The 27,466-nt window shown below is 49.3% G+C and overlaps 1 protein-coding gene across 1 annotated transcript; it reads left to right on the forward strand.

Annotated features, from left to right (window-relative positions):
- The first annotated feature begins 3,049 nt into the window (after positions 1-3,049).
- On the forward strand, positions 3,050-26,318 carry LOC129713398 (calsenilin-like). The gene is made up of 8 exons (XM_055662426.1): positions 3,050-3,446; positions 12,483-12,607; positions 17,989-18,058; positions 18,745-18,815; positions 20,229-20,336; positions 22,158-22,262; positions 22,702-22,764; positions 24,634-26,318. The coding sequence occupies exons 1-8, from the start codon at positions 3,359-3,361 to the stop codon at positions 24,679-24,681; spliced, it is 678 nt and encodes a 225-aa protein (XP_055518401.1). The 5' UTR covers positions 3,050-3,358; the 3' UTR covers positions 24,682-26,318.
- The last annotated feature ends 1,148 nt before the right edge of the window (positions 26,319-27,466 follow it).

Raw genomic sequence — 27,466 nt, forward strand, 5'->3', positions numbered from 1 at the left:
ACCTACCTACCTACCTACCTACCTACCTACCTACCTACCTACCTACCTACCTACCTACCCACCTACCCTACCTACCTACCTACCTACCTACCCACCTACCCACCTACCTACCTACCTCACCTACCTATCTACCTACCTACCTACCTATCTACCTACCTACCTACCTACCTACCTACCTACCTACCTACCTACCTACCTACCTACCTACCTATCCACCTACCTACCCACCTACCTACCTACCTACCTACCTACCTACCTATCTACCTACCTACCTATCCTACCTACCTACCTACCTACCTACCTACCTACCTACCCACCTACCTACCTACCTACCTACCTATCCACCTACCTACCCACCTACCTACCTACCTACCTACCTACCTACCTACCTACCTACCCACCTACCTACCTACCTACCTACCTACCTACCTACCTACCTACCTACCTACCTACCTACCTACCTATCCACCTACCTACCCACCTACCTACCTACCTACCTACCTACCTACCTACCTATCTACCTACCTACCTACCTACCTACCTACCTATCCACCTACCCATCTACCTACCTACCTACCTACCTACCTACCTACCTACCTACCTACCTACCTACCTACCTACCTACCTACCCTCAGTTCAACAACTCCATCCCCACCAGTGCTGTGGGCAGCATGAGGGTGGGGATCAGGAAATATGATTTCAGTCAGAGGGTGGTGAATCTGTGGAATTCATTGCCACAGGTGACTGTGGGGGCCAAGTCAGTGGGTATTCTTAAAGCTGAGAATGGCAGATTCTTGATTTGAACAGGTGTCAAAGGGTTACGGGGAGAAGGCAGGAGAATGGGGTTAGGAAGGAAAGATAGATCAGCCATGATTGAATGGTGGATAGAGTCGATGGGCCGAATGGCCTAATTCTGCTCCTACACATGGTTTGACTGGGTAGCATGCAGAAGAAGCGTTTTCACTGTAACTCTATACACGATAATAAATATATATGACAGAAGTGGACTACAAAAGTAGTGACCACTGCCCAGTCCATCATCGGCTCTGACCTCCCCACCATCGAGGGGGTCTATCGCAGTCGCTGCCTCAAAAAGGCTGGTATCATCATCAAAGACCCACACACCATCCTGGCCACACACTCATCTCCCCGCTACCTTCAGGTAGAAGGTACAGAAGCCTGAAATCTGCAACATCCAGGTTCAGGAATAGCTACTTCCCCACAGCCATCAGACTATTAAACTCAACTTCAAACAAACTCTGAACTTGAATTAGCCTATTGCACTTTATCTACTTATTTATGTATGTTTATATATATATTCAATGGTATATGGACACACTGATCTGTTCTGTATTCATCCCTACTATATCTTGTGCTGAAGCAAAGCAAGAATTTCATTGTCCTATCTGGGACACATGACAACAAACTGTCTGGAACTCTCTGCCACAGAAGGTAGTTGAGGCCACACAGTTCATTGGCTATATTTAAGAGGGAGTAGATAGATGTGGCCCTTGTGGCTAAAGGGATCAGGGGGTATGGAGAGAAGGCAGGGATGGGATACTGAGTTGGATGATCAGCCATGATCATATTGAATGGCGAATGGTGCAGGCTCGAAGGGCCGAATGGCCTCTACTCCTGCACCTAATTTCTATGTTTCTATGTTTCTATCTCCTTCACTTTTGGGGAAACAACCCCAACCTGTCCATCACTCATAGAGTCATAGAATGATACAGTGTGGAAACAGGCCCTTCAGCCCAACTTGCCCACACCGGGTACATTTCCCCAATCCAGGGCTTACATTTGTTGATTCAGGATTTGTATATATGTACATTTGTACATTGGCTGGCTGTGTTTGGTTCTGTTACCCTGGGGGGTAAACTGACCCCAATGTTGGGAACTCTTGTTTAAGCTGATGCCGTTACAAGTGAGGGAGCTAGATTGTGTTGGAGTCGGCTTCTAACAGTGGAAGACAGCTGAGTCAGCAGCGTTAGGATTACCACACATGGCTGGTGTGGATTTCACAGTGGAATGGTAAGGAAAGTCAGCATCGTCACTGTCTTAGACACTAAATAGTCTCCCTGCCCACATCCACCCACCAAATGCCCCAGCTAAGCATTCACCAGTTCTAAATGTTTTCTGTAGAAACAAGGAACTGCAGATGCTGGTTCACTCAAAGATACAAAGTGGTGGAGCAACTCCGAGGGTCAGGCAGCTTCATGTTTGGAGCCTTTTTTTAAATGTTTTTTGTTGCCTCTATGGCCTCTCTGTCTCTGCAACAGAGACCCACAGCGCCCGTGTATGTGTCTACGATTCATGGACTACAACATGTACTTGGCTATTTGTGTGTGGCTGCCTTTATTGTCCACGTGTCAGTGCGTGTACGTCTGTGTGTGTGTGTGTGTGTGTGTGTGTGTCTGTGCGTGTGTGTATGTGTGAGTGTCTGTGTGTCTGTGAGTGTTGTGTATGAGTGTGTGTGTGTGTCTGTGTGTGTGTGTATGTGTCTGTGTGTGTGAGTGCCTGAGTGTGTGTCTGTGAGTGTGTGTGTGTATATGTATGAGTCTGTGAGTATGTGTATGTGTGTGTGAGTGTGAGTGTATGTGTGTGTCTGTGAGTGTGTGGAGTTGTGTGAGTGAGTGTGCGTCTGTGAGTGTGTGGAGTTGTGTGAGTGTGTCTGTGAGTGTGTGTCTCTGTCTGTGAGTGTGTGTCTGTGTGAGTGTGTGAGTGTGTGTGTGAGTGTGTGTGAGTTGTGTGTGTGTGTGTGTGTGTGTGTGTGTGTGAGTGTGTGTGTGTGAGTGTGTGTGTGTGAGTGTGTGTGTGTGAGTGTGTGAGTGTGAGTGGGTGTCTGTGTGTGTGTTGTGTGAGTGTGTGTTGTGTGAGTGTGTGTCTGTGTGAGTTGTGTCTCTGTCTGTGTGTGTGTGTGTCTGTGTGAGTGTGTGGAGTGTGTGTGAGTGTGTGTCTCTGTCTGTGAGTGTGTGTCTCTGTCTGTGAGCCGCTGTTGGAGCGTGTGTGACGGCTCCAGCTAAAGCCACTAAGCGCTGCCCCAGGGGGGCACCTGAGTGGAAGTTGGAAGCCGCTAGCAGGAGCGACCTCGGGGCCGGGCTGATGTCAGCCGCTGGATATCCTTCAGGTCGCCATGGTAATTCCATTACCAAAATCAATGCAGGAGGATGTGGGAGCATGGCAGTGGCTGGCCGGCCACCCAGCTCCTGAGTTGCACAGTTCCTCCCCTCGCGGGACAGTGCCAGCCCGTGGCAGTGAGAACAAGATGTTGCAGCCTCTCGGCCCGTCTCTCTCTGCTCTCCTCTGACAGTCTCCAACTATAGCTGCACCTCGGCGCTGGCCAAGCGCTGGCTACACCATGGAGTTAATAGCAGTGGCCGTGGTCATCGTCTTGTTCATCGGAGTTCTGCGCCAATTCGGCATCTTGGAGCCCATGTCCATGGAAGGTAGGAAGGCAGGGGCAGTGGCCGGGGCAGGGGCAGTGAGTGGGGCAGTGGCCGGGGCAGTGGGGCAGTGGCCGGGGCAGTGGGGCAGTTGCCGGGGCACTGGGGCAGTGGGGCAGTGGCCGGGGCAGTGGGGCAGTGGCCGGGGCAGTGGGGCCTGGGGAGTGGCCGGGGCAGTGGGGCAGTGGGGCAGTGGCCGGGGCAGTGGGGCAGTGGGGCAGGGGGGACTGGAAGGGCAGCCAGACCCTTCGGCCCGCATCCATTGACCTCCCGTGCTATGACTCAGCTGCACCCCCCCCCCCCCCCCCCCTCGCTGGCTGCGGGAAAAAGAGTTTTAGAGAGATCGAGGGAGGTTTCGGGTGAGGAGACGGACGCGAACACGGGGAGGACACAGACGCTGATTCATGTCGTGGGAGGTTTATGCTGGAGGGGGAGAGATGGAGAGAGGGGGAGGGAGAGAAGGGGAGTTGGAGAGGAAGGGGAGTTGGAGAGGAGGGGGAGAGGAGAGAAAGGGGGGGAGAGAGGGGAGGATGTGGAACTCGGGCTGAGCGCAGGGACGTCCCCACATTCACACAGCCCCCACAGTGGCGAGAGAGATCTGCGAGGTCCCGCTGTTTATTAGTACAGGCGCGGCGGGCCGAAGGGTCGCTTTACTCCCCTCTCTCTCTTGCACCCCCCACCCCCACACACACACCCACACACACACACACACACACACACACACACACACACACACACACACACACACACACACACACACACACACACACTTGCAGGGCAGTGCGGACAGTAGTTTGTACATTGCATTTGAATAGCGACCTGCAGCGTCCGGGGCTGGGGGCAAGGGACAAGGGGGCAAGTCTGTGGGGCGGGGGGGGGGGGGGGGGGAGCGAACTCTCGGCCGGGCGAGACTGGGTCCAGTTCGGGGGGATCCAGCTGTGGTGTTGGGGCGGGCGGGGCAGTGCAGATGTGTCCCCCTTCCCCTCCCCAGGGCCGGACCCCGGGTGGGGCAGTGACTGGGGCAGGTTCGGGCGTTCCTGCGGTTACCCCATGGCGGGCTAGTAGGATCCACTGGGCCGAATGGCCGCTACCCTGAGCTGACGCCTACTCTAACGATAGACACACGAAACGCTGGGGTAACTCAGAGGGTCAGGCAGCATCTGTGGAGGGAAGGAATGGGTGACAATAGACAATAGGTGCAGGAAGAGGCCATTTGGCCCTTCGAGCCAGCACCGCCATTCAATGTGATCATGGCTGATCATCCACAATCAGTATCCCGTTCCTGCCGTCTCCCCATACCCCCTGACTCCACTATTTTTAAGAGCCCTATCTAGCTCTCTTGAAAGCATCCAGAGAACCGGCCTCCACCGCCCTCTGAGGAAGAGAATTCCACAGACTCACCACTCTCTGGGACGTTTTGGGTCGAGACCCTTCTTAATCCGACCCTATTCTACACCACTGGTACCCCCTAGCCTGTGTGTGTGTTTGCCCCAAACCCATCCACGTTGTTTAGCTGGGCATGGTGCAGAGAAGGTTGGGGCAGTCTGGGACTCTATTCCTTGGAGCGCAGTAGGATGAGAGGTGATCTTATACAGGTGTAGGTCGGGTAGACACACAAAGTCTCTTGCCCAGAGTAGGAGAATTGAGAACCAGAGGCCATGGGTTTAAGGTGAGGGGGGAATGATTTACACAGAGGGTGGTGGGTGTATGGAACGAGCTGCCCGAGGAGGTAGTTGAGGCTGGGACTATCCCAACATTTAGGAAATGTTACAAGAGGTACATGGATAGGTTTGGAGGGAAAATACAGGCAGGTGGGACCAGTGTGGATGGGGCATGTTGACAGCCTCAACTACCTCCTTTGGCAGCTCGTTCCATATACCCATTGTGTGAAAAAAGTTGCTCCTCAACTTCCTATTAAATATTTCCCCCCTCACCTTAAACCCGTGTCCTCTGGTCCTCGATTCCCCTACTCTGGGCAAGAGACTCTGTGCATCTACCCGAATTTTATACACCTCCATAAGATCACCCCTCATCCTCCTGCGCCCCAAAGAATAAAGTACCAGCCTGCCCCAACCTCTCCCTGGAACCCAAGCCCTCGAGACCCGGCAGCATCATCGGCAGTGTACTCTTCATCTTTCCAGCGTAATGGCATCTTTCCTGAAGCCGGGTGTCCAAAACTGAACACAATACTCCAAATGTGGCCTCACTGACATCTTGCAGCATAATGTTGCAACTTCTAAACTCAAAGCCCAGACTTTTGTGCCAAAAGCCTTTTTCACCACCGCCCGTGACATTACATTTAGGAAACAATGTACTTGTTCTTCATACTTCATAAGTTCATAACTCACTCCATTTTTAAATCACTCCTCCCCAATCACTACACCACAAGATACAGGATCAGAATCAGGCCATTCAGCCAACTCCACCATTCATTCATGGCTGATCCATCCTTCCCTCTCAACCCCATTCTCCTGCCTTCTCCCATTGACCTTTCTAATCAAGAACCTAATCAAGAAAACTCTGCTTTAAAAATAACCAAAAATAACCTCCCCAGCAGCCTGTGGCAATGAATTCCACAGATTCACCATCCTCTGATTAAAGAAATTCCTCCGCATCTCCTTTCCAAAAGTACGTCCTTTAATTCTGGGGCTGCACCCTCTAGTCCTAGACTCTCCCGCTGGTGGAAACACCCTCTCCACATCCACTCTACCCAGGCCTTTCACTATTCGGTAAGTTTCAACCAGGTGCCCACTCATCTTTCTAAGCTCCAGTGACTATAGGCTTAGAGCAATCAAACACTCATCATACATTAACTCAAACAAATCTCCAGGATTGTTCTCGTAAACCTGTCCTCTAAAACCAGCTCATTCCCTCCTCAGATATGGGGCCCAAAACGGGTCACAATCTCACAGCTGCTGGGTGGGTGAGCCGAAGGGCCTCTTTGCATGCTGTCTCTTTGAATGAGTCAGTCGATGGCGCTGCCACTAGCGTTCCCTCACACTGCGTGTTCACTGGTCTCTCCTAGACCCACGTAGACTCGGATCGGATTACTGCGTTATTTACAGCTCCGCGATCGACAAGCTTACAGAAGAGAGTTCTTTGTTGCAGAGTTGTTCTATTTACAGTAAAAGGTAGATTAAAAATAGCATGTCTGAATTGTAAGTGAAATTTGAGAAGGCAAGGATGCACAGAGATGGAAACATATCAGAAATCAATGCCATGGTGTGTTCTCATCGTAGCCACTGGAGTGTGGCTCTGAACTCATTGGCATTGTAGAGGCTGGGATAGAAACATAGAAACATAGAAATTAGGTGCAGGAGTAGGCCATTCGGCCCTTCGAGCCTGCACCGCCATTCAATATGATCATGGCTGATCATCCAACTCAGTATCCCGTACCTGCCTTCTCTCCATACCCCCTGATCCCCTTAGCCTCAAGGGCCACATCTAACTCCCTCTTAAATATAGCCAATGAACTGGCCTCAACTACCCTATGTGGCAGAGAGAGTTCCAGAGATTCACCACTCTCTGTGTGAAAAAAAGTTCTTCTCATCTCGGTTTTAAAGGATTTCCCCCTTATCCTTAAGCTGTGACCCCTTGTCCTGGACTTCCCCAACATCGGGAACAATCTTCCTGCATCTAGCCTGTCCAACCCCTTAAGAATTTTGTAAGTTTCTATAAGATCCCCTCTCAATCTCCTAAATTCTGGAGAGTATAAACCAAGTCTGTCCAGTCTTTCTGCATAAGACAGTCCTGACATCCCAGGAATCAGTCTGGTGAACCGTCTCTGCACTCCCTCTATGGCAATAATGTCCTTCCTCAGATTTGGAGACCAAAACTGTACGCAATACTCCAGGTGTGGTCTCTCCAAGACCCTGTATGGTGACTGATCTTCCCTCTATAGCAAGGAACTGCAGATGCTGGTTTAAACCGAAGATAGACACAAAAAGCTGGAGTAACTCAGCGGGACAGGCAGCATCTGTGGAGAGAAGGAATGGGGTACAGACCCTTCCTCAGATAGAAGAATGTTGCCCATTCCTTCTCTCCTGAGATCCCGCTGAGTTACTCCAGCATCTGCAGTCCCTTCCTACACATTTTGCCTGCTGTCCATCCAGCAGGAGCCACACCATGGGCCCAGAGAATCAGTCGACGCTTGTACTCCTAAACCTTCCAACACTGAAGGAAAGGCATTCGTGAAGCAAGGAAAGGAATGGGTGTCAGAGGTTATGAGGAGAAGGCAGGAGAATGGGGTTGAGAGGGGAAGATAGAATGGCCGAGTAGAATCGATGGGCCGAATGGCCTAATTCTGCTCCTAGAAGTTATGACAGCAGAGACTCCCAGATGCTGTAACCTGGAGAAAAATCCAAATTACTGGAGGACTCAGCGGGTCAGGCAGCATCTGTGGGGGGATGATGTTTCAAGTCTAGACCCTTCTCTTCCTTGTGTAAATGTCTCTTAAAGAAGGGCCCTGCCTCACAAACGATGTCTGTCCATTTAGTGTAGTTTAGAGATGCAGCATGGAAACAGACCCTTCAGCTCACCGAGTCCACTTGATGGGCCGAATGGCCTAATTCTGCTCCTGTGACTTACTGTATGAATGTATGTGTAGGAAAGAACTGCAGATGCTAGTTTAAATCAAAGATAGATGCAACATGCTAGAGTAACTCAGCGGGGCAGGCAGCATCTGTGGAGAACAGGGATAAATGACGTACTCAGAGTGCTGTAGTACTTCAGCGGGGCGGGCAGCATCTGTGGAGAACATGGATAGGTGATGTTTCACAGAGTGCTGGAGTAACTCAGCGGGTCAGGCAGCATCTGTGGAGAACATGGATAGGTGACGTTTCACAGAGTGCTGGAGTAACTCAGTGGGTCAGGCAGCATCTGTGGAGAACATGAATAGGTGACTAATCTAATTTGGAAGAATAGTCCCAAACCAGAATGTCACTTGTCCACTTTCTCTGGAGATGACGTTTGGGGTCGAGACCCGGAAGGGTAGTCCTCCATTCCTTCTCTCCACAGATGCTGCCTGTCCCGCTGAGTTACTCCAGCACTCTGTGTCTATCTTTCCCGAACTTATCTTATCCTAAACGTTATTCCCTTTATCCTGTATCTGTACACTGTGGACGGCTCGCTTGTAATCATGTATAGTCTTTCCGCTGACTGGATAGCACGCAACAAGAAAGCTTTTCACTGTACCTCGGTACACGTGACGATGATAAACTAAACTAAAGTCTCTCCTGCTGTATGTGTGCCGTCCTGGACTGAGCTGTAATGACAGACAAAAGTGCTGGAGAAACTCATCGGGTGCAGCAGCATCTATGGAGCGAAGGAAATAGGCAACGTTTCGGGCCGAAATCCTTCTGGAAATAGGCGACGTTTCGGGCCGAAATCCTTCTGGAAATAGGCGACGTTTCGGGCCGAAATCCTTCTGGAAATAGGCAACGTTTCGGGCCGAAACCCTTCTGGGTTTCGGCCTGAAACGTTGCCTATTTCCTTAGTTCCATAGATGCTGCTGCACCCGCTGAGTTACTCCAGCACTCTGTGAAACGTCACCTATCCATGTTCCCCACAGATGCTGCCTGGCCCGCTGTGTCCCTCGAGCTCTCTGTACTTTGCTCAAGTTCCAGCATCAGTAGGCTCGGTGTCATAAATTCATGAGTACGTTCATAAGTCTAGGAGCAGCATTAGGCCATTCGGCCCATCTAGTCTACTCTGTCATTCAATCATGGCCGATCTGTCTCTCGCTCCTAACCCCATTCTCCTGCCTTCTCCCCATAACCCCTACAGTTGCTGCCTTACAGCGCTATCAGCGCCAGAGACCCGGGTTCGATCCTGACTACGGGTGCTGTCTGTACGGAGTTTGCACGTTCTCCCCGTGACCTGCGTGGGTTTTCTCCGAGATCTTCGGTTTCCTCCCACACTCCAAAGACGTGCAGGTTTGTAGGTTAATTGGCTTGGTGTGTGTGTATATTGTCCCTAGTGTGTGTGTGTAGGATAGTGTTAGTGTGTGGGGATCGCTGGTCGGCACGGACTCGGTGGGCCGAAGGGCCTGTTTCCGCGCTGTATCTCTAAAACTAACACTAATGAAGTAGCACTCTGTGATGGCGGTCTGCTCCACAGTTTTGTTGCTGATGACAGCACAGAGTCCTGGCCTCACCACAGGACCGGCAGCCAGTCCTGATGTGACAAGGTCGCGCCAAGTCAGGGGTCAGATTACCAGCAGTAGTGCAAAACACAGGGAACAGAGGAATGAATGCACACGGCAGGCACCGGCCAGCAGCAGCCTTGCAGAGAAGATGCAGGTTGATGCGTCTTGGGGAAGTATCCTCAGCTGTGGGGATAAGTGCATTCCTGCACCCCATTGTGGAATGTCAATGTAGCAACCTCAGTGTAGTTTTAGTTTAGAGATACAACATAGAAACAGGCTCTTGGTCCCAGAGTCCACACCGACCAGCGACCCCCGCACACTAACACTACCCTACACACACACTAGGGACAATATACACACATTTACACCTATCCAATTAACCTACAAACCTGCACGTCTTTGGAGTGTGGGAGGAAACCGAAGATCCCGGAGAAAACCCACGCAGGTCAAACTCCGTACAGACAGCGCCCGTAGTCGGGATCGAACCCTGGTCTCCGGCGCTGCATGTGATGTAAGGCAGCAACTCTACCGCTGCGCCACCGTGCCACCCTTAGTTAGCTCATCGCTCCTGCAGTTTTCACTCAGTTTTGCAATAAATCCAGATTCAGATTCAGATTCAATTTTAATTGTCATTGTCAGTGTACAGTACAGAGACAACAAAATGCATTGGGGAAATAGGTGTTGGGTTGAATGGAGATTTGAGAGGCAACTTTGTAAGTGAAATAGTTTACTTTTCTTTGTGGAAGGATGGAGCAAGCTCAGATGCAAACCTTTTTGTCCCAGCGTGAAGATGTCACAGATGGTTTGGCTTTAGGCATAGTATTGTCAATTGTACCAAGCTGTGTTTTGCGATCCCTAGTTTGAAGGGTCTCGACCCGAAACGTCACCCAGAGATGCTGCCTGTCCCGCTGAGTTCCTCCAGCACTTTGTGTCCTTTGAGGTAAACCAGCATCTGCGGTTCCTCGTGCTCCTTTGTCCCGCATGTTATCCAAACAGATCAGATAAATAACTTGCATTAATACAGTCACGCAAACTCATATCCAATAGGTAGAGTGGAGGGGGCAGGGGATCAAGGATGGTGGGGGTGATTCTGAAACATGGTGTAAGATCAGCCATGATCTCGATGGGTAGCAGGCAAAATGTGCAGGAAGGAACTGCAGATGCAGGTTTACACTGAAGATAGACAAAAAATGCTGGAGTAACTCAGCGGGATCTCTGGAGAGAAGGAATGGGTGACATTCTTCTCTGAGGAAGGGTCTTGACCAATTTTCTCCAGAGATGCTGCCTGTCCCGCTGAGTTACGCCAGCATTTTGTTTCTACCTTTGTGGATAGCAGGGCAGGCTGGAGGGGCAGAGTGGCCTTCGGTTTCATCTGCTGTTGTTCTGGACAATAACATTGAGTCGGGTTTTATAACATATCCATTTCCCATCCCGAGTGACGTGCTTTGTTAACGATTCTTAGGCCAGAGGCTGGCAACCTGATCCTTCAGGACCTTAGTTCCACATCGCAGTAACTGGATGCCCGCAGTCCAACAGAGCCAATTATCTGCCTCAATCACACAATCACTTCCCACTGCTCCACCACCAGCGACCAGACCTTCAGGGCTGACTTCTAGCCAGTCCCTTCGGCCCACCGAGTCCATACTGACCAACAATCACTAATTCTATCCTACACACACTAGGGACAATGTACAGAAGCCAATTAACCTACAAACCCGCACACGTTATGGGGAGAACGCGCAAACTCCACACAGACAGCAACCGTGGTCAGGATCGAACCCGGGTCTCTGGGGCTGAGAAGCAGCAGCTCTACCCGCTGCACCACCGTGCCGCCCCCTAAAGTAAGGAACTGGAACAAAGAGTAAAGAGTAAATAATAGTAAACTATCGTTATCGTAGCAGTGAGTTGGTGCAAACTTGCGAATAGATTCTGATGTTGAGAAGTGAGTCCGCACCGACCAGCGATTAAAGCCCTGTCCCACGGTACGAGTTCATTCCAAGACTTCTCTCTCCCGAGTTTGCCCTGATTCGAACTCGGAGATTTACGGTAATGGCCACTCGTCGGTACCCGGGGCTCTCAACATGTTGAAAAATCTTCACGAGTCTTCCCGTGCTTACCCCTGCCATTAGCGAGTCTTCCCGAGTACCTGCTGCCGTTAGCGTTACGAGCCGCTAAGAGACGTCCCCGAGCTCCGACGTACCCGCTACGTTCATTCTCCGTGCTTAACACGAGTTTGATTATTTTTTTAACTCGGGAGAGCTCTTGAAATGAACTCGTACCGTGGGACAGGGCTAGAACACTATCCTAGACACACACACACACACACACACACACACACACACACACACACACACACACACACACACACACACACACACACACACACACACACACACACACACACACACACACACACACACACACACCGTGCGACAGGGCTGGAACACTATCCTAGACACACACACACACACATACACACACACACACACACACACACACACACACACACACACACCACACACACACACGACACACACACACACACACACACACACACACACACATACACACACCGTGGGACAGGGCTAGAACACTATCCTACACACACACACACACACACACCGTGGGACAATTTACAATTTACTGAAGCCAATTAACCTACAAACCTGCAGGTCTTAGGAGAGTGGCAGGAAACCGGAGCACCCAGAGAAAACCCACATGGTCACGGGGAGAACGTGCAAACTCCACACAGTCAGCGCACAAGGTCAGGATGGCGCTGTGGGGCAGCGGCACTACCCGCTGTGCCACCGTGCCACACCACATCTGGGCTGAGAGGAGGGGAACAGCTGTGGGCAGGGGTGGGGCAGAAAGTCACCTCTCGTGTTTCCCTGCAGATGACTGTGACATCGATGATGAATTATCAGCAGCCCGCCACCAGCCCGAAGGCCTGGATGGTCTCCAAGCTCGGACCATGTTCTCCAAGAGAGAAATCCAGTCTCTGTACAGGGGCTTCAAAAACGTGCGTACAATCTGACCCACTCTCTGTGTGGACAACCTACTCCAATGTCCGCGTGTGTGAAGTGCTTCTTCCTTCAACATACATGTAAATCAGTGTTTATATGTAGCAAAAAACACAGAGTGCTGGAGTAACTCAGCGGGTCAGGCAGCATCTGTGGAGAACATGGATAGGTGACGTTTCACAGAGTGCTGGAGTAACTCAGCGGGTCAGGCAGCATCTATGGAGAACATGGATAGGTGACGTTTCACAGAGTGCTGGAGTAACTCAGCGGGTCAGGCAGCATCTGTGGAGAACATGGATAGGTGATGTTTCTGGTCGAGACCCTTTGTCAGATAGATTGAGGGGGTGGTGCAAGGCTAAACCAAGCTGGGACGGAAGAGAGGTGGGACAGAAAAGGTCCCGACCCGAGACATCACCGACCCATGTTCTCCATAGATGCTGAATGTCTGAAGTCTCCCTTCTCTTCAGAGATGCTGCCTGTCCCGCTGAGTTACTCCAGCATTTTGTGTCTATCTTCTGAGTAAACCAGCATCTGCAGTTCCTTCTGACACATGCTGCCTGACCTGTTGAGTTATTCCTGCACTTTTCTGTATTATTTAACATTTGCAGTTCCTTACTTCTAAGATAGACACAAAATGCTGGAGCAACTCAATGGGTCAGACAGCATCTCTGGAGAAAAGGAATAGGTGACGTTTATGGATCGAGACCCTTCTTCAGACAGGAGATGGGTCTTGACCCGAAATGTTAGTCTGAAGACGGGTCTCACAACCAAAACGTTACCCATTCCTTCTCTCCACAGATGCTGCCTGACCCCCGCTGATGTACTCCAGCACTCTGTCTCACCTATCCATTTTCTTCTCCACAGATGCTGCCTGACCCGCTGAGTTATGGTGCAGCAGCATCTATGGAGCGAAGGAAATAGGCAACGTTTTGGGCCGAAATCCTTCTGGAAATAGGCAACGTTTTGGGCCGAAATCCTTCTGGAAATAGGCAACATTTCGGCAATAGAAACGTTGCCTATTTCCTTAGCTCCATAGATGCTGCTGCACCCGCTGAGTTACTCCAGCACTCTTGTGAAACGTCACCTATCCATTTTCTCCACAGATGCTGCCTGACCCGCTGAGTTACTCCAGCACTCTGTGAAACGTCACCTATCCATGTTCTCCACAGATGCTGCCTGACCCGCTGAGTTACTCCAGCACTCTGTGAAACGTCACCTATCCATGTTCTCCACAGATGCTGCCTGACCCGCTGAGATACTCCAGCACTCTGTGCACCGTCACCTTTCCCTCATCTCCACAAATCCTGCTTGACCCGCTGAGTTACTCCAGCACTCTGTGAACCGTCACCTCTCCGTGTTCTCCACAGACGCTGCCTGACCCGCTGAGTTACTCCAGCACTCTGTGAAACGTCACCTATCCATGTTCTCCACAGATGCTGCCTGACCCGCTGAGTTACTCCAGCACTCTGTGAAACGTCACCTATCCATGTTCTCCACAGATGCTGCCTGACCCACTGAGTTACTCCAGCACTCTGTGTCATATTTTAAATTCCGGCATCATATTGCTGTTGATGAGATGATCGTTAGAGCATTTTTCTGGATTCTAAGATAATTGATAGAGTTGTACATATGGTGCTTGTGTGAGAGAGAAATAGATATGACACATAACCAAGGCTAAGTGAAATCTTCAATGGAAATGGTTTAGATAATAGGGGATGATTGAACCAAAAGACAAAGCGTAGCTCAGTATTCCTCTTAAAGTGATTGAGTCGGGCACTTTAATATTTCCATTTTAACTTGCAACATCTAAATTTATAATGGAAACTGTGTGTGTGTGTGTGTGTGTGTGTGTGTGTATATGTGAGATCCACACTCTAATACAACCTCCTGCCTGTGATGTTACTGCAGAGGTTTTCCTAAGGGGCATCACATGGTTGTCCGTGGGAATTCCCTTCGGAAGTCAGCTAATTGGAAGCGAGACGGTGCAGGGAGGTTTAGACGCCATGGGGCAATGCAATGTTGAGATCGCGCAAGGTCTGGGCAGTCTGACAAATGCCAGACAGGCTTTGCAAGTGGATGTAAAATCGTGTAGGAAGGAACAGCAGATGCTGGTTTAAACCGAAGATAGACACAGAGTGCTGGAGTAACTCAGCGGGTCAGGCAGCATCTGTGGAGAACATGGATAGGTGACGTTTCACAGAGTGCTGGAGTAACTCAGCGGGTGCAGCAGCATCTATGGAGCTAAGGAAATAGGCAACGTTTCGGGCCAAAACCCTTCCGGGTTTCGGCCCGAAACGTTGCCTATTTCCAGAAGGATTTCGGCCCGAAACGTTGCCTATTTCCTTCGCTCCATAGATGAGCTGCACCATAACTCAGCGGGTCAGGCAGCATCTGTGGAGAACATGGATAGGTGGCGTTTCACAGAGTGCTGGAGTAACTCAGCGGGTGCAGGCAGCATCTGTGGAGAACATGGATAGGTGACGTTTCACAGAGTGCTGGAGTAACTCAGAGGGTGCAGCAGCATCTGTGGAGAACATGGATAGGTGACATTTCAGAGTGCTGGAGTAACTCAGTGGGTCAGGCAGCATCTGTGGAGGGAATGGACCACACTTTGGGATCAAACCCTTAGTCATAGAGTGATACAGCATGAAAACAGGCCCTTTGGTCCACCCTGCCCATGCCAACCAATATGATCATGGCTGATCATTTAGAATCAATACCCCATTCTTACTTATCCCTTAATACCATTAGCCCTAAGAGCTAAATCTAACTCTCTCTTGAAAACATCCAGTGAATCGGTGAATTGAAAACATCCAGTGATGTGTATGGAACAAGGTGCCAGAGGAGGCAGTTGAGGCAGGGACTATCCCAACATTTAAATCTATTCCTACCTCCAATTCCGCATTGTCAAGTGAGTCAGCATTAGCAGCTCAACCCAAAAACCAAATGGAGAATTATCTGCATTATCTGCATGCAATTCTGATGATTTGACAGTACTTGAAACAATTAAATATTTGCGTAAAGAATTTTATGGATTATAATTCTCATGGTAAAGAGGTTAAAAATATAATTCATTAAAGCTGGCCTCGAGAAGGGATCTTTGGAAGATGTTCCTGGCACAGATGCACATGGTTTTATAACCCCATCCTAATGGCACACGCACAGCTCTCTGCTCCACTAATATTGCCGCAAATTATTCTATCTTCAACTGAAAGGGAGTCACAGTTTTTATGTAGTTTATCATAGACAGACAAGTTCACAAGTTATAGTAGAATTAGGCCATTCGGCCCATCGAGTCTACTCCGCCATTCAATCATGGCCGAACTCGGCCTCCTAATCCCATTTTCCTGCAGTCTCCCCATAACCCCTGACACCCGTTCCAATCAAGAACTTGTCCATCTCTGCCTTAAATATATCCACTGACTTGGCCTCCACAGCCCTCTGTGACAATGAGTTCCACAGATTCACTACACCCTGACCAAAGAACTTCCTCTCACCTCCTTTCTAAAAGAGCGCCCTTTAATTCTGAAGCTGTGACCTCTGTTCCTAGACTCTCCCACCCTTTCATTATTCTATATTCTGTGATAAGACAGTGGCAGATGTGATAGTGGCATTTAAGGGACTTCAGCATGGGCACATGGATAGCAGGGATATGGATTACGTGAAGGCTGATAAGAGTTGGTCTTGGCATTGGCAATGATAACCATAAGTTGTGTAACTTCATTAAAAAGTACTTTATTCAAATAACATACAGAGACCATGGCATAAGGTTCCGCATCATAATCAGAATGAAGCACATCCATATGTGGAATCCCGGCATGGATCATGGATCATAGAAACATACATAGAAAATAGATGCAGCAGTAGAGGCCATTCGGCCCTTCGAGCCTGCACCGCCATTCAATATGATCATGGCTGATCATCCAACTCAGTATCCCGTACCTGCCTTCTCTCCATACCCCCTGATCCCCTTTAGCCACAAGGGCCACATCCAACTCCCTCTTAAATATAGCCAATGAACTGTGTGGCCTCAACTACTTCTGTAGCAGAGAATTCCAGAGATTCACCACTCTCTGTGTAAAAAATGTTTTTCTCATCTCGGTCCTAAAAGACTTCCTCCTTATCCTTAAACTGTGACCCCTAGTTCTGGACTTCCCCCACATCGGGAACAATCTTCCTGCATCTAGCCTGTCCAACCCCTTAAGAATTTTGTAAGTTTCTATAAGATCCCCCCTCAATCTTCTGAATTCTAGCGAGTACAAACCGGGTCAGCAATAGGAAAACCAGGCATGGATCAAATCAGCAATAGTGATTGATCTGTCCAGAGGAACTATTCTTGCATTGTACTGTACTCTACTCTGTATTCCATACAGCACGGAAACAGGCCTTTCAGCCCATCAAGTCCACCCGCTCACACTAGTTCTATGCTATCCCATTTTCCCATCCATTACCTACATACTCGGGGCAATAATCGACCAACTCGCATGTCGCTGGGATGTGGGAGAAAATCCGAGCACTCGGAGAAAGCCCACGCAATCGCGGAGAGAACATGCAAACTCCGCACAGACAGCATCCTAGGTCAGGATCGAACCCGGGCCTCTGGCACTGTGATGCACCAACTCTACCGCTGCACCACCGTGCAGGCCCAACAGATAATACTATACATAATACTATACATAAATACAATCACGTCAAACTCAAGTACAATAGCTTAGGATGGAACTGCAGATGCCGGTTTACACCGAAGATAAACAGAAAATGCTGGAGTAACTCAGCGGGACAGGCAGCGTATCTGTGGACAGAAGGAGTAGTCTGCAGAAGGGTCTCGACCTGAAACGTCACCCATATCTTCTCTCCAGAGATGCTGCCTGTCCTGCTGAGTTACCCCAGCATTTTGTGTCTATGTTCAAGTAGGGTAGGGGTTTGATTGCAGCAGATAAGTTGACCATAATCACTGTTGTGGGATCTTGTTGTGTACGGTTTAGCATTGACGTTGGGACTCGCTGAGGTTATGGAAGGTCCACAGACACAGAGCTCGCCCTCAGTCCCTGCCCACTGACACTCCTCCCCAATTCTCCCTGTTGTCCCACCTCCCTGCTCCTAACCTCCTCTCAGGAAGGGCCTCGACCCGAAATGTCACCCATTCCTTGGGGTCTCGGCCCAAAACGTTGCCTATTTCCTTCGCTCCATAGATGCTGCCTGTCCCGCAGAGTTACTCCAGTACTTTGTCTACCTTCCCTCGATAGATGCTGCCTGTCCCGCTGAGTTACTCCAGCACTTTGTGTCTATTTTCTTTGCCATTTTGCAGAATAGTATTTTCCAGAAATACAGAACTACTGTTGTAAGATAAACCATGAGGATGAATATTTTGTGTTCACAGGAATGTCCTAGTGGAATGGTGGATGAGAAAACTTTCAAATCAATTTATTCCCAGTTTTTCCCTCAGGGAGGTAAGAGATTTAACAAACTCCTGGACACATTATAATAAGGGTTGTGATTTTAAGGCATGAGGTTGTCTCAATGTACTTCTACACTGTTACACATTATCATCAGAGTGCTTGTGAATGTTGTCATGTCGGTGATTGATGGAGTGCCAATGCATTTGATTCCACTCATACCACGGTCAATGGAACAGAATTAGGCCATTCGGCCCATCAGGTCTACTCTGCCATTCAATCATGGCTGATCTATCTCTCCCACCTAACCCCATTCTCCTGCCTTCTCCCCATAACCCCTGACACCCGTACTAATCAAGAATCTATCTATCACTGCCTTAAAAATATCCACTGACTTGTGGCCTCCACAGCCGTCTGTGGCAATGAATTCCACAGATTCACCACCCTCTGACCAAAGAAATTCCTCCTCATCTCTTTCTTAAAGGAACGTCCTTTTATTCTGAGGCTGTGACCTCTAGTCCTAGACTTTCCCACTCGTGGAAACACCCTCTCCACATCCACTCTATCCGGGCCTTTCACTATTCGGTAAGTTTCAATGAGGTACCCGCTCATCCTTCTAAACTCCAGCGAGTACAGGCCCAGTGCCGACAAACGCTCATCATTTGTTAACGGACTCATTCCTGGGATCGTTCTTGTTACTGGTCGGGATTATCCTGAAACCATTCCTTTTCTCGTTGCAGATGTTACAACATACGCACACTTCTTGTTTAACGCGTTCGACACAGACAACAGTGGAGCGATTCGATTTGAGGTGAAACATAATTTGAGAAAGGCTAATGCATCTGAAGCTTGGGGACAAGTACCTTACCTGACCTCGAGTCAACTTAGAACACTTCCCAGTCATAGAACATAGAACAGTACAGCACAGGAACAGGCCCTTCGGCCAGCCATGTCCGTGCTGAACATGATGCCAAATTGAGCTGATCTCCACTGCATGCATGTGATCCATATCCCTCCATTCCCTGCTTTTCCATGTGCTTATCTAAAAGCCTCTTGTATCTGCCTTGTATCTGCCACCAGAAAGCTTTTCACTGTACCTCAGTATAGATGACACTAAACGGAACACCACCACCCAGGTGTAAGAAATCTTGCCCCGCACATCTTTGTTAAATTTGCTCCTCTCACCGTAAAGGAATGCCCTCCATCAGGATGGAAATTGCTATCATAATATGGAGGGGACAGGGGGGGACACAATTTATTGGCGGCCGCACGCCCATGCGCACACTCACGCACACCAGCGAGGCTTCCCAGGCTCAATCCACCGCTAAATGCAGCTCAACTCTGCCTGTCTCGCCTGGTTAACCTACAGCCCTGCCTGGACTGACGGGACACCAGCGCTGCTTCTCTGCACGCTGACTGTAAGCCTGGGCCATATTTCCCGCAAGTCCAGGCAGGGCTGTAGGTTAACCTGGCGGGACAGGCAGAGTTGAGCTGGGTTTAGCGCTGTTTCTCTGTGCCAGCTGTGGGCCTGGGGGCATCGCTCCTGACGTCTCTGGCCATCCCACCTGGCCCTCCGTCACTGCCCTCCATAAAGGTCGCTGGAAATGTTAAAAATGTTAAAAATCCAGCGGCAACCAGGAAAAGGCGCGACGCTTTGCGCGGTTACTCACCACCAAACACGCTTCACCCCACCACAAGTCACCGCTGGATTTATTATTTTTGGTTCAGTTTTTTACAGATCATTCACTTTCTTTTTATTATTTTTTAATTTTATTTTTATTAGAAGTACGGTAAATTACAATACTACACAACACATATATCTTAATACATTTTTTGTACCGCTTCATTTTTTTTTTGAGCTTTAAGAAAAAGATAGAAGTAAAGAAAGTAAAGGAAATGCGCAAGAGTCGTGAAGTGCAAGAGTGTTGGGAAAAGAAAGCCCCTTAGAAAAGAAGTTAGAGAAGGAAGTAAAGTGAGAAAATAGACCCTAGAAAAGAAAGAAAGAGAAAATAGGAACAATCGCTCTATTATAACATTAAACTCCGCAGAAAGGGGACTACCAACCAAGTCTGTTTTTGTTGTTTTACCTCCCGTTACCAGGTCCTGATACCATTTATTTATTTATTTATTTATTTAAATTACTATTGCACCTCATACTTGTAATAGGTCCAGAAACATAGACCACAGATCATTCACTTTCCTCCTCAACTCTCCCGCCTCTCAGGATTTTGTTATCGGTCTGTCTGTGTTACTGCGGGGGACTGTGAACGAGAAGCTGATCTGGGCCTTTAACCTGTACGACATCAACAAGGACGGCTACGTGACCAAGGAGGTAAGGCCAATACCTGCCTGTACGCAACTCCTGCACGCACCGACTGTTGCTGTGACAATCAGCGCCGGACGAACTCGGCACGTCAGGCAGAATCTGGAGAGGGAATGGACAAGCAACGCCCATTGTCTGATGTATTTAATGGAATATCTCTAATGTCACTGAAGAGCAAAGAACTTGGACGAGTGTCAGACATGCATCAGAACCTCAGTCTGAAGAAGGGTCTCAACCCGAAACGTCACCTATTCCTTTTCTCCACAGATGCTGCCTCACCCGCTAAGATGCTCCAGCATTTTGTGTCTATCTTAAGTGCATTTATAATCCTAGCAGCGGCCTTGTTGAAGCTGGTGTTATACAGCACTGAAACAGGCCCACCTTGCCCACAACGACCAACACGTCCCATCTACACCAGTCCCACCTGTCGGTGTTTGGCCCATATCCCTCTAAACCTACACGGTCCATGTACCTGCCCAATGTTATAATTGTACCGTCCACAACTACCTCCTCCAGCAGGTCATTCCATACACCCACCACCCTTTGCGCAAAAAATTGTTGCCTCAGGTTCCTATTAAAGCTTTCTCCTCTCCCCCTAAACCTATGTCCTCTGGTTCCTGACTGTCGGGACTGTCGCTGTTTGTCATGTTGTCACTTGTGGGCAGAGCACCAAGGCAAATTCCTTGTATGTGAATACTTGGCCAATAAACTTACTTACTTACTTGATTCCACTACTCTGGGTGTAAGACGGTTCCATCCCTTCTATTCCTCTCACAAGCTACATTGGTACCTCACCTGTGATTCTGCCCAATAATGGAATAATGGTGTCGTTAGCCTTCCCCTCCCCCCCCCCCCCCCCCCCCTCCCCCCCCATCCCCTTTTCCCCCCCCTCCCCCCCCCCCCCCCCCCCCCCCGTAGATCAAACAGTATTGCTGCTATGATCCGTATCAAGTTTTGCTGCTGTCTGGTTTTCCACACCACCACCACCTTGTGCCATGCAGACAGGGATGATGTGTTTTAGTTTTAACTTACGATTCAGAGCCGACAGTACTTATCTCCATGGTCTCCGTATGTATACAGATTAAAGTACTTGCTATGATATATGCTACAGATCCGGGAAAACCGAAGGTAGACAAAAATGCTGGAGAAACTCAGCGGGTGAGGCAGCATCTATGGAGCGAAGGAATAGCCGATGTTTCGGGTCTGGTCTGAAGAAGGGTCTCGACCCGAAACGTTGCCTATTTCCTTCACTCCATAGATGCTGCCTCACCCGCTGAGTTACTCCAGCATTTTTGTCTACCTGCTATGATATATAATGACTCTGTATCATAAGTACTTTGCACACCCCCCCATCACCTTGCATCTATACTCCTTCCTCTGGTTTGACATCTCACAGCTTCTATCATCTCCTTATCTCCCACTTTATGTCATTTCACCTCTGGCCTTTTCCCAGCCATTTGCCAATCAAAAACCCCCTTGACTTTATCCACCCATCACTTAGGATCGACACAAAACACTGGAGTAACTCAGGGGGACAGGCAGCATCTCTGGAGAAGGAATGAGTGATGTTTCAGGACGAGACCCTTCTTCCGTCTCAACCTGAAACGTCACCCAGAGATGCTGCCTGTCCCGCTGAGTTTTTGGCCGAGACCCTTCTTCAGACTGAGAGTGGGGGGGAGAGGGAGACACAGAGATAAGGAAGGGTGAGATGTGAGGTGTGGGAGGGGAAGGGTTTAGTTTATGAAGTACTTGGCCTGATTCAGAGAGCAGATGTGATGCGGTAGGTGCGGTCAGGGCCTGGTGTCACCGTTCCTCCTCTTGTACTTGCAGGAGATGTTGGCCATTATCCAGTCCATCTATGACATGATGGGGCGTTACACTTACCCTGCCCTGCACCCGGACAGCCCCCTTCAACACGTGGAGAGGTTCTTCCAGGTATGGTGGACAGCTGGAGCTGAAGGGCATCTAGTCTGGGATAAGGGGATGGAGATGCTGGGAGCAATCTATGGGTCAATGTATCTGGGGTGGGGGGTGGCCATGGACCTGTAGAGCCATGCGGGTCGTGCAGCATCTGTGGAGCGAAGGAATAGGTGACGTTCCGGGTCTCGACCCGCTGAGTTTCTCCAGCATTTTTGTCTACCTCTGAATCTGGAGTTGTGCATTTTCACACTTCTGTACCTCTTGCCTGGTAGGAGAGGGGGGAAGATGGAGTGGCCGGGGGTGAGACTGGTCCTTGATGATGCTGCTGGCCTTGCCGAGGCAACGTGAGGTGTAGATGGAGTCAATGGAAGGGAGGTTGGTTTGTGTGTGTGATGGTCTCGGGACTGTGGGTCTTGTGTGTCGGACAGTAACTGATCTGGATTTACTTCCTCAGAAGATGGACAGAAACCGTGACGGCGTGGTGACCATTGATGAGTTCCTGGATGCCTGTCAAACGGTGAGGAACACATCCCTCCTCCAGCAGTTGTGGACAGTAGATGGCTTCTGTGATCCCACTAGGCCCAAACACCTTCCTTCCAAAATCCAGCACCTCCCTTGGCACCAGGAGGCCAAGTCAAGTCAACCATATACCATATAACAATTACAGCACAGAAACAGGCCATCTCGGCCCTACAAGTCCGTGCCGAACAACTTTTTTCCCTTAGTCCCACCTGCCTGCACTCGTACCATAACCCTCCATTCCCTTCTCATCCATATGCCTATCCAATTTATTTTTAAATGATACCAACGAACCTGCCTCCACCACTTCCACTGGAAGCTCATTCCACACCGCTACCACTCTGAGTAAAGAAGTTCCCCCTCATATTACCCCTAAACTTCTGTCCCTTAATTCTGAAGCCATGTCCTCTTGTTTGAATCTTCCCTATTCTCAAAGGGAAAAGCTTGTCCACGTCAACTCTGTCTATCCCTCTCATCATTTTAAAGACCTCTATCAAGTCCCCCCTTAACCTTCTGCGCTCCAGAGAATAAAGACCTAACTTATTCAACCTATCTCTGTAACTTAGTTGTTGAAACCCAGGCAACATTCTAGTAAATCCCCTCTGTACTCTCTCTATTTTGTTGACATCCTTCAAGTCACTTTTATTTCTACAGCACATTTATGAAGCAACTCTCGTTGGCCAAAGTGCTTTACATTGGTATAAGAATAGTATAACAAACAACAGAGGTCCATAGATTAAACATATACATCACTACATACATATAGCCCTCGCTCAGAGGACATCAATAAAGGCTTGGGAGTAGAGATGAGTTTTAAGTCTTGACTGAAAGGAGTCGATGGAGGGGGCAGTTCTGATGGGAAGGGTCATCAGAGTCTAGGAGCTGCAACCCCAAGTCGGCCGATCTGAGGTCACACAAGACAGAACAAGGAACATAACACAGTACAACACAGGAGCTGGCCATTCGGCCCACAATGCCTGTGCTGAACTTGATGCCAAGACCAACTCGCATTCATCTACACATGATCCACATTCCTCCATCCCCTGCATATCCATGTGTATATCTAGAAGTCTATTGTATCTGCCTCAACCACCACCCCTGGCAGCGAGTCCCATGTACCCGCCAGCGTCTGTGGAAAGAGACACTTGGCCCACACATCTCTTGTAAGCTTTCCCCCACTCACGTTAAACCTATGGCCTCTAGTATCTGATTCTTCCACCCTGGGAAGGAGATACTCAGTGAAAACCTACGCCCGTGAACTCAGGTTCAGCTTGTAAACGTACATCGAAAAGAGAAGCAATCCCAATGCTCCTCCCCAGGGAATCCCCCCCACACTCCCTATCACAAAACAACCCTGACGATAGACACAAAAAGCTGGAGTAACTCAGCGGGACAGGCAGCTTCTCTGGAGAGAAGGAATGGGTGACGTTTCGGGTCGAGACCCTTCTTCAGGCTGACTCGAAATGTCGCCCATTCCTTTTCTCCAGAGGTGCTGCCTGTCCCGTTGAATTACTCCTGCATTTTGCGTCTATCTTCAGTGTAAACCAGCATCTGCAGTTCCTTCCTTCTCCTCGATTTTCTGACCCTTTGCCAATTCTGTGTTCATTCTGCCACCACTCATCACAGAGCTGTACACAGCACAGAATCAGGCCCTTTGGCCCATCCTGTCCATGCCGACCAAGTTGTCATTCTGGCCCATATCCACCAACCTTTCTTGGCCGTGTATCTGTCCAAATGCCTTTTAAAAGCCGGAATTATCCACCGCTGTAGCTTCCTCTGGCAGCTGGTTCCAGGTACAGACTGCCCTCTGACAGAGATCTGGTGAGCTTCCGTGCTGTTAATACTGCTCCTCTCCTCTCTCCTGCAGGATGAGAATATCATGCATTCTATGCAGCTCTTTGAGAACGCTCTTTAGAAGCATCTGAACCCTCGACTGAGTTGGGACAACACAGGCAGGACCTCTATATCTTGTCTCACACACTTTGTAATCCTGAGGATCTCCAAGTATGCTATTTCCTTGGCAAAACTATTTTAAAAACACTTCAATTAACAATTAGGAATAATTGTTCCATTGCATTGTGACTTTTCTCAGCAAGGGTTGACTAAGCAAGGACTGCTCCTCTAGGGTAGAAGATATTTTTTCCAATGGAAATAATGTTATTCCGTCCAAAATCCTGAATCTGACAGATTCCAACGTTCTCTGGACTTTAAAGGAATGGGATGGAATAAAATGGACTAACGGGCGCTGACGGCCTTTCACCCTCCTTGAGGCTTCCAGGACAAGAAGGATTGAGACACGGAGCCTTCACTAAAAGCTGGCAGTGACTGGAAGCTCGTGCAAGCGGAGACCAGTGAAGCACTGAGGCAACAAGCTGGAAATTATTCAAGCAGGGAAGCAAATCAAAGTCCCACCGTGAGCGCATGGCGGCACAGCGACGCTGGAGACCCCGGGTTCGATCCTGACCTTGGATGCTGTCTGTCTGGAGTTTGCACGTTCTCTCTGTGATCGCGCGGGTTTCTTACGGGTGCTCCGGTTTCCTCCCAAATCCCAAAGACGTGCGTGTTTGTAAGTTAATTGGCTTCTGTAAATTGTCCCTAATGTGCAGGGAGAGGATGTGGGATGACATAGAACTGGTGCGAACGGGCGATCGATGGTCCACATGGAATGGATGGGCCGAATGGTCTGTTTGCAGGTTCATTCATTTTAATATTCACTTCTGTATGTTGTGAGCCCTGTGGTCTCTCACCCCCTCCCCCCCCCACTCTGTGACGAACACCCATCATACCCACATCTTTGGGCGGCACGGTGGAGCAGCGGGTAGAGCTGCTGCCTTACAGCGCCAGAGACCCGGGTTCGATCCTGACCACGGGTGCTGTCTGTGTGGAGTGCCAACGTTCTCCCTGTGATTACATGGGTTTGTAGGTTACTCGGCCCTCTGCAAATTGACCCGAATGGGTAGGGAGTGGATGAGAAACTGGGATAAGAGAGAACTAGTGTAAACAGGTCATCGCTGGTCGGCACGGACTCGGTGGGCCGAAGGGCCTGTTTCCATACTGTCTCTCTAAACCAAGACTCTGTTCCTTCAGTTTGAAAGGCTCCTGTTTCATTGCCACAATATGATACTTCTATCTGAAGGAAAACAGTCAAAAGATGACGTGCAGAGCACAATTTCCAGGATGTAATTTTATTTGCATTTTATTTTAATTTGTGATTAAAGGCATTTAAACAGTCTCAGGTTTCACTGCTACAGTGTGGATGGTCGAACATATAAAGTGCGGCGAGCTTGTGAACCTTGCTGTAGTGGCATCACGACCAACTAGGGGACATGCCCGGGAGTGAGACTGGTTTTAATTGATGATCCCCTGGAGCAGTCAGGGGTCGACAGGCAGAACCTTGTCCCCAGGGTGGATAGGTGACGTTTCACAGAGTGCTGGAGTAACTCAGTGGGTCAGGCAGCATCTGTGGAGAACATGGATAGGTGACGTTTCACAGAGTGCTGGAGTAACTCAGCGGGTCAGGCAGCATCTGTGGAGAACATGGATAGGTGACGTTTCACAGAGTGCTGGAGTAACTCAGCGGGTGCAGCAGCATTTATGGAGCTAAGGAAATAGGCAACGTTTCGGGCCGAAACCCAGAAGGGTTTCGGCCCGAAACGTTGCCTATTTCCAGAAGGGTTTCGGCCCGAAACGTTGCCTATTTCCTTCGCTCCTTAGATGCTGCTGCACCATAACTCAGCGGGTCAGGCAGCATCTGTGGAGAACATGGATAGGTGACGTTTCACAGAGTGCTGGAGTAACTCAGTGGGTCAGGCAGCATCTGTGGAGAACATGGATAGGTGACGTTTTGTGTCGGGATCCTTCATCTTTTTTTCACCATAGATGCTGCCTGACCCGCTGAGTTACTCCAGCACTCTGTGAAACGTCACCTATCCATGTTCTCCACAGATGCTGCCTGTCCCGCTGAGTTACTCCAGCACTCTGTGAAACATTACCTATCCATGTTCTCCACAGATGCTGCCTGACCCGCTGAGTTATGGTTAATGTTTGTGCAGAACACAGCCAAAATTTGGAAAAGAAATGGGTTACAGAAAGTAAATGAAAAGGAAGTGGGGAGATGCCAGGTTGGAGACTGGAGATGGTAGTAATGAGCAAAAGTATAGCACAGTAACAAGCCTCGAGCCCAAAATGCCCATGTCCAACATGAGGCCAAGTTAAATGAATCTCCTCTGCTTGAAAGGAGCAGCTGGGCTCGTACACTCTGGAATTTAGAAGGATGAGAGGGGATCTTATTGAAACATATGATTATTAAGGGATTGGACACGCTAGAGGCAGGAAATGTGTTCCCGATGTTGGAGGAGTCCAGAACCAGGGGCCACAGTTTCAGAATAAGGGGTCAGCCATTTACAACGGAGATGAGGAAAAACATTTTTACCCAGAGAGTTGTGAATCTGTGGAATCCTCTGCCTCAGAAGGCTGTGGATGTCAAATCACTGGATGATTTCAAGAGAGAGTTCGATAGGGCTCTTAAAGATAGCGGAGTCAGGGGATATGGGGAGAAGGCAGGAACGGGGTACTGATTGGGGATGATCAGCCATGATCACATTGAATGTCGGTGCTGGCTCGAAGGGCCGAATGGCCTACTCCTGCACCTATTATCTATGATCCATATCCCTCTATTCCCTGCATATCCATGTGCCTAT

The sequence above is a fragment of the Leucoraja erinacea genome, chromosome 35 (assembly GCF_028641065.1).
Source record: "Leucoraja erinacea ecotype New England chromosome 35, Leri_hhj_1, whole genome shotgun sequence".
Classification (NCBI taxonomy): Eukaryota; Metazoa; Chordata; class Chondrichthyes; order Rajiformes; family Rajidae; genus Leucoraja; species Leucoraja erinaceus.

Excerpts from the sequence above, each read along its gene's own strand:
- LOC129713398 (XM_055662426.1), top strand. The coding sequence starts at position 3,359 with ATGGAGTTAATAGCAGTGGCCGTGGTCATCGTCTTGTTCATCGGAGTT. Across the intron at positions 3,447-12,482 it reads GGAGCCCATGTCCATGGAAG|ATGACTGTGACATCGATGAT; the intron begins GTAGGAAGGCAG and ends GTTTCCCTGCAG. Across the intron at positions 20,337-22,157 it reads ACGGCTACGTGACCAAGGAG|GAGATGTTGGCCATTATCCA; the intron begins GTAAGGCCAATA and ends TTGTACTTGCAG.